A 7951-nucleotide genomic window follows, 5' to 3' on the forward strand; every position below is an offset into this window, starting at 1 on the left:
TCCTACTGTCATAGTGTCGGCACTTCAGTGAAGTGCTTCACATATTTGCATTGATTCACCTCTACTGGTGGAAACACTTTGACATAAGACTAAGCTAGCGTGTGCGTGTAGGTTTTTCCAACTAGCAGTCAAAGGGGGATAACTCTGTAACGTTAGTTTGATTCCAGCCAATTTCATTGGAGGACACATGTTAAAATGTAGGAAGTCCCAGATGGCATTCTTAGTTAGCCCAATGTTTGCCAATGTTGGGCCAATATCTGCCAACGTTGGGCCAACTAAGAATGCTATCTGGGGTTAAGCAACAAATTCCTTCTTATTATTTCTTAAAGTCTATCAAATTGTACGCTTCATGTATCAGAGAAAACACGACCCCAAGGTTTTGGTAATGAAGAAAACCAAAACTGTCGAAAAGTGTTTTCTCTAACATATAGACTGCTAATGATGTGTAATTACAGTGTAGATGATCATTCAATGAAGCTACATAACAATAACTGAAGTGAACATAAAATCAATTTAATGACAGTAACCATAAGCACCTTCGCCAGCCCAGTGGCCATGCGGTAGAGCATCTGCCTACGAATCTGAGATTTGCAGTTCTAATCCCACCTGTGAAAACATTTATATTGTGAATTTAATCTTGAGCGATATTTTTTCAATTGATTTCAAACACTCATGTATCATTTGAATGCTGGGAAACGGTCTTTGTAATGAAAAGTAAAACCTGGGAAGAGGTCTTTCTAGCGAAAAGTAAAACCTGTCCCTCCAAAAGAAAAACCTCAAATGTGGTTATTGTGGGAAAACTAGGGATGACCTAATATATAGTGAGAAGCACACTTTAGGTTTATATTACTGAATCACAAATGTATAGAAAGCTGATCAAACAATTATTTTTTCCTGTCAGATATTTTACAGGTATTTTGGTCAATACACTACAATGGTTGGTTTGTTGTTGTTTTACACCACACTCAGTAATATGACAGTGGTCTGTAATTAAGTCTGGACCAAACAGTCCAGTGATCAACAGCACAAGCAAACATCTACACAAATGGGGTACAATGACATGTGTCAACCTAGTCAAGCTTGGGTTCCTGAAGATAGATTCTAACATGCATGTTCACAGGTCCATTCCATCATTAATTCTGCAAAAAAAAAGTGCTTTTAAGGACTGATAAGAAGTAATTTCTCATATCAGATGCTTTTAAATATAAATGCAAAGAAAACACAGTTCTCATTTTTTTTTGTACTGAGAGTCTCTATATACAAGACTTTCTCCATTACCTAAGTGTTGTCGAGGCAACCCATGTCTCCTTGTTGTCTTCATCCTCCTCCTGAAAGATGTTGTTTGCAGGTGTGGGAGTATCGCTGAGACGCCAGAACAATATCACATTATCTGCAAGAGTAGTTCAGAGTGAATTCAGAGTGAATTCAGAGGATCCATACTGTCGATCTGATATAACCAGAAGAGTTCTGATATAAAAGAGACATAAAAGTACTGTCAATCAGATATGAGTATGCAGCATTTTGCAATATTTTCGCAATATCATGGCAGGCACCCCACACATTGGACTCATTTGGGTAATTGAACCTGGGCCTTCAGCATGATGAGCAAACACTTTGAGCACTAGGCTATCCAACAGTGCCACCAACAGTGTCTCAAAAGAAAGCAGAAAAGATAGAAAGGTCTGTGTCATAGTATTTTCTATTTAAAACAGATGATTAGAAGTACCCAGATTTCAGTATTTCAGAAGCAGACCTTAGAATCCCCAGAAGCTCCTGGATATTACACACAGTACTCCCCACAAAATTCAAATTTAATAAATTGGAACATAATCATGATATGTGATAAAATATAAGAATGAAATATTCACAACCTCATGAAACAAAAAGGAACATACCATCTCCAGCTGATGCTAGGGTATCTCCTGAAACATGAAGAAAACAGTTTTAGCCTAAATGGAAACAGCATTGCAAGCACATCACTGGTCAAGCAGACAGTTTCATCATGAGGCTGTCATCAAAGAATTTGATAACTATAACAGTACTATCGGTATATTATCACAATATCACGAAAGAATCACCATGTTTTCGTTATGCTGCTGTTTAAAATGATACTGGTATGTCCAAACCCATGTTACGAAAGTGTGTTTTCTGTAATTTGTATTATCATTCATTAAGTGATAGTTGTTATTGGGTCACAATGTTTAGAGTTTTGAGAAATCATAAATAAAATAATATTATTTTTAGCAGCAGGCCTTTTCAGATAGCACTCCAGAGTTACTTGCCCCTGGCAGTCTATTGTTTACTTCCTGTTAGAGAGAGTTGGTTGTGTTGTGTGAGAGAAAATTATACATGGACTAACACACAGACTTACACTCAGAATATACCAGAAATGTGCACATCTGCCTCGTCATCTGTTTGCCTTAGTCTACATCAGTGCATCACCATCATTTGACACAGTCCGTCTGACCACTGATTTTGTAAACAAGCTCTCATTGTAAATACCAACACTTTGGTGAGTTGATATTCGATACTTATGACCCATTACCTTAGACATGTGACTTATTTGCATTGTACTAGAAATCTGTATTGTGATTCATTGCAACCTGCTCACTATTTGCTCAATATATTATTGAATATTTTTAGACTTGCCTGTGTTGTAATTTTCAGTAACTAGTGTTTTAGCTCAGAGTAAGCCACAAAAGCCAGTGGTTGATAGTAAGAATGACAACAGGATATAATGTCCATCCATTAGCCAAACTACATTCTATTAACATGATAATGAATTCTGACAACACAAACCATTGGCTGATAACATGAATGACAATGGGATGTAATGTCCATCTATTAGCCAAACTACATTCTATAACCAGGATAATGAATTCTGACAACACAAACCATTGGCTGATAACATGAATGACAATGGGATGTAATGTCCATCTATTAGCCAGACTAAATTTTATAACCAGGATAATGAATTCTGACAACACAAACCAGTGGTTGACAGTGTGAATGACAATGGGATGTAATGTCCATCTATTAGCCAAACTACATTCTATAACCAGGATAATGAATTCTGACAACACAAACCAGTGGTTGACAGTGTGAATGACAATGGGATGTAATGTCCATCTATTAGCCAAACTACATTCTATAACCAGGATAATGAATTCTGACAACACAAACCATTGGCTGATAACATGAATGACAATGGGATGTAATGTCCATCTATTAGCCAAACTACATTCTATAACCAGGATAATGAATTCTGACAACACAAACCATTGGCTGATAACATGAATGACAATGGGATGTAATGTCCATCTATTAGCCAAACTACATTCTATAACCAGGATAATGAATTCTGACAACACAAACCAGTGGTTGACAGTGTGAATGACAATGGGATATAATGTCCATCTATTAGCCAAACTACATTCTATAACCAGGATAATGAATTCTGACAACACAAACCAGTGGCTGATAACATGAATGACAATGGGATGTAATGTCCATCTATTAGCCAAACTACATTCTATAACCAGGATAATGAATTCTGACAACACAAACCAGTGGTTGACAGTGTGAATGACAATGGGATGTAATGTCCATCTATTAGCCAAACTACATTCTATAACCAGGATAATGAATTCTGACAACACAAACCAGTGGTTGACAGTGTGAATGACAATGGGATGTAATGTCCATCTATTAGCCAAACTACATTCTATAACCAGGATAATGAATTCTGACAACACAAACCAGTGGTTGACAGTGTGAATGACAATGGGATGTAATGTCCATCTATTAGCCAAACTACATTCTATAACCAGGATAATGAATTCTGACAACACAAACCATTGGCTGATAACATGAATGACAATGGGATATAATGTCCATCTATTAGCCAAACTACATTCTATTAACATGATAATGAATTCTGACAACACAAACCAGTGGTTGATAGTGTGAATGACAATGGGATATAATGTCCATCTATTAGCCAAACTACATTCTATAACCAGGATAATGAATTCTGACAACACAAACCAGTGGTTGATAGTGTGAATGACAATGGGATGTAATGTCCATCTATTAGCCAAACTACATTCTATAACCAGGATAATGAATTCTGACAACACAAACCAGTGGTTGACAGTGTGAATGACAATGGGATGTAATGTCCATCTATTAGCCAAACTACATTCTATAACCAGGATAATGAATTCTGACAACACAAACCATTGGCTGATAACATGAATGACAATGGGATGTAATGTCCATCTATTAGCCAGACTACATTCTGTAACCAGGATAACTATTTCATCCAGAAGCAGCAATCCTTTTCAGCTCGAAACAGTAACTTTGCTTGGAACAAATGGTATCTCCAAAAACTAATAGTGACATCCATTACAGTTGATATGTTTTTAACAGCAATCTCATACTGATAGTTATGTAACAGTGTTAAACTGATGATCAAGTAAATAAGTCATTTGATGGGGCGAAACACTATAAATGTCATTTAAGTCATAGTGTCACCATCTATCTTAATAATTAGAACAACAGACATGGTCATCAATATTCCCTTCCACGGTATTCTGTTCCTATTTGGTTCCTGTTTTTTTAATTACACCATGACATTCTTGCTCTGAAAACACTCCAGATTTGGTTTCTCTGTCTATAACAGTAATTGAGAAAATCTGTCCCTTTTGAGGATACAGTGCACTACTAAGTCAAGAATGACAAGGGTCAAATCTTAGTAAAGAAATGTTACATGGTAGGGGTTCAAAAATATTTTGAAAAGACACATGCCACTGGGAAAGTGGCTTCAAGAAAGTAACTTGTCCTGACTAATTTTCGACTTGCTCTGATTTTATGACACAATGATAATGTTAATGTTTACAGGACTATTTATCGAAGAGTGATAATTTCACTCTCTACTACCTCTACTTTATGAGCAGATAAGAAATAAAATCCAAGATTATTTGCAGTAAGAAACCATAAGTGGAAATTATCTAGAAGTCCATGGACAAGTAAGATACCATTATCTGATTGCTCAAAATGAAAACTGACTTGTCCTGGGCGTGGGGTCATGGGATTTGTGAACGCCTGCATGGATTTCATTTTTTAACTATATCAAGGCAAAGGTGTACTAAAAATATATACCACATTTGGTTTCTATAACGTTTTTTGTGGAAATCTGTCCTAATCATGTCTGATGAATGGACGACCTCAAACGAATATTCCGCTCCAACTTTAAGGCAGGGAATAATATCTGAAGCAAATAGTCATCCGGCCTAGGTTTTTTAAGTTCTCTTCGTGCTGAGATAGTCGAAAGTCTTAGCGATAAGACAGCTTAGAAAATCAAAGCCCTGGATTAAGTGACTACCCCAGTAGTTGTCATCAAACTAATACTAACTCCTCAAACTGCTGAGAATGAAACAAGCTTACCATCAGGAGAAAACCTGCAGACATTGACTGAGCGTGTGTGTCGTCGGAGGTTGGAGAGAAACTCAGTTTCTACTTTGCCTTCTTTGTCCACCTTCACTTGCCACATCTGAAATTGTCCAAAGCACATGTTGTTAAATTGTATCTACTTCAGACAAAGGTACAGCTCCTTACAAATATAGTGTTTGATAACATACAAATTCAAATGAGAGGGAAACAAAGGAAGAACAACATTGTGCCTAAGGTTATCAACATAACATCAGTCAGAAATCTGTATCTGAGAGGTATTTGATGGCCAACTGCTGATTGTAACAGTGTTCATTCTAGGTCACACCTTCATCATTCATGCCACTTGTTAATTGACATTTACATCACGCACAGTACAAGAGATGGGCAGATCGCGACAGTGCACCCATAAATGTAAATCTGAAACACAAGGAGGCAAAATTCCAAACTAACCAAGTCTTTAAAAACTCCCAACAATATGCCTGACTTGATTGAAAGTTACGAAAAAAAATAAAGTGAACTCATACTAGTGAATAGAATTTTATGGCTGACAAGTCAAAGCAATTTGACAAGACCCACAATACTTTCTATATGACCAGTATAACTGAGGGCTGGTGGGTTTATGGGGTTACTTTGGGGGGAAGACTAGAATGTGCAGATATATTGCTACACATGCACACTTTCATTTTTGCTTCACATCTGCAGAGCTATTTTTAGGGTGCAGCATTGTGACACCAATTTAGGTTATGACACAATAAATATCACATTGAAGGACTTCCTGGTTTCCTTTTGAAAAAGACTCCATTTTGTCATCACAGACGCCGGATAAGCATAAACCTAGGAAATTTTGAGGCAGCCAATGACCCACCTGGTTAAATTTGGGTGGGCCTTAATTCTTAATAGGACAGTCCAAGTGCCAAACCAGGTTAAATAAAGGTGGACGTCTTTCAGATTTGGGTGTTTGAAGTTTTCAGCTACATGTATTTACTTAATCTGTATGTTAATAAACTGTTTAAACAAGCTCATAGTTATTTATATTTATTTGTATATTTTGGAGGAGAATTTTTCAAAGATTTTTTGTCCACAGGCACCAACACAAATTTCTGTCAGTGGCAATCCATATTTTATACAGAAAGGCTGCAGAACAGCATCCTATCAGGTTTATCCCTTATTGTAGTCCTCAAGGACTCTATTGTTATGGACATTTCACTTCACCACTACCACAGCAAAGTATTACCCTGATGAGCTTGTCCACAGAGGCACTGGCAAGGCGTTGGATGGTTCTGTCCCCTGGCTGGAAGTCGATGCTGTAGATGGGCTCCTTTCCATGCCAGGATATCTCGGGTGTTACCACTTTCATCTGTAACGATGGAAACCGAAATAATTACAGTCATACATGTCACCATGTTTACTGATTGACCTACTTTTCAAAGTCTGGTTTACTTCTTTCATTTACTCGTTAGCCTGGTCCAATGATATTTTCCATCTTCCATTTGAAAAGACCAATATCTTTTTCTTAATTTTATATACCATGAATAAGTGATAACTGTGTTTTAATTACGCTTGAATTTTTGGTTACATGTGACCCTTTAGAATTCATTTTCACAAACTGGGGTGGATAAAAAGATTACTGGCGATGCTTGTTTAGATCACATGTGGAAATTTTATGGATACACAATGTCTCATGCACAGACCTATACATCTATCTAAATTTTAGGATCAGATAATTGACAGTATTTCAAATATTTTTGTGAAGCAATTAATTCATATTATAATTTATATTGCAACTAACTGTTCTGTTCAAAATCTTCACAGCAATCACAGTGCAGTGGGAGAATCCGCGAATCCGATTAACCTTACCTTAAATAACATAAGAACAGTAATGTGGAGGCTGAAAAGTGACGTTTGTACATGAAACGTTGAAAATTTCTAAATGATTTAGACTCGATTCATAAAGTAAATCGCTTCAGTGCAAAATTTTGGTGTCATGCACGTACATTTCTGAAATTCCAAATGCTTGGCGAAAAATAAGCACATATGTAGAAATACAATTATGAACCATCACAAATTATATACAATTACCTTTATAACGATAAAATTGGTGCCTTGGGGAAAAGTTTGTTTTTGTTTTTATTTGGCGCCAATATTTTCCCATCATGCTTCGCTGCTAGTAAAAATACGCACCGTGAAAAATGTATGGAAATAAGGACGGAGCTTTGTCATTATTAAACCACTTTGTGACGAGTCTTCTGTTCTACATATTAGAAATAAACTATTTCCATAAGTGTATGTATTGCATGACAGCTGAGAACATGATTTGGAAGAATTTGTGATACATGTTTGTTTTAAGGGTGTTGGTATTTCGTTTTAAGTCAAATTTGCTTTTTGCATACAAAATGGCGTCGGAAGAGCGGAAATTTCAAACATGAATTGCTGCAACATTTAAGTAATAAGAATAGTAATTCACGCCATGTTGTGTTTCGGGTTATTATGATTATTC

General features: G+C 36.5%; 1 protein-coding gene across 1 annotated transcript in view; it reads right to left on the reverse strand.

Annotated features, from left to right (window-relative positions):
* LOC137288094 (chromatin assembly factor 1 subunit B-like) overlaps positions 1-7638 on the reverse strand; it is a 29873-nt gene extending 22235 nt beyond the window's left edge. The window contains exons 1-5 of the mRNA XM_067820472.1: positions 7534-7638; positions 6689-6811; positions 5449-5554; positions 1896-1922; positions 1279-1390 (exon numbers count right to left, since the gene is read on the reverse strand). Of these exons, the coding sequence (XP_067676573.1) occupies positions 1279-1390; positions 1896-1922; positions 5449-5554; positions 6689-6811 (368 nt within the window). The 5' untranslated portion in view covers positions 7534-7638. The remainder of the gene's footprint in view (positions 1-1278; positions 1391-1895; positions 1923-5448; positions 5555-6688; positions 6812-7533) is intronic.
* Positions 7639-7951: the final 313 nt, after the last annotated feature.

Source organism: Haliotis asinina, chromosome 6 (assembly GCF_037392515.1).
Source record: "Haliotis asinina isolate JCU_RB_2024 chromosome 6, JCU_Hal_asi_v2, whole genome shotgun sequence".
Taxonomy (NCBI): domain Eukaryota; kingdom Metazoa; phylum Mollusca; class Gastropoda; order Lepetellida; family Haliotidae; genus Haliotis; species Haliotis asinina.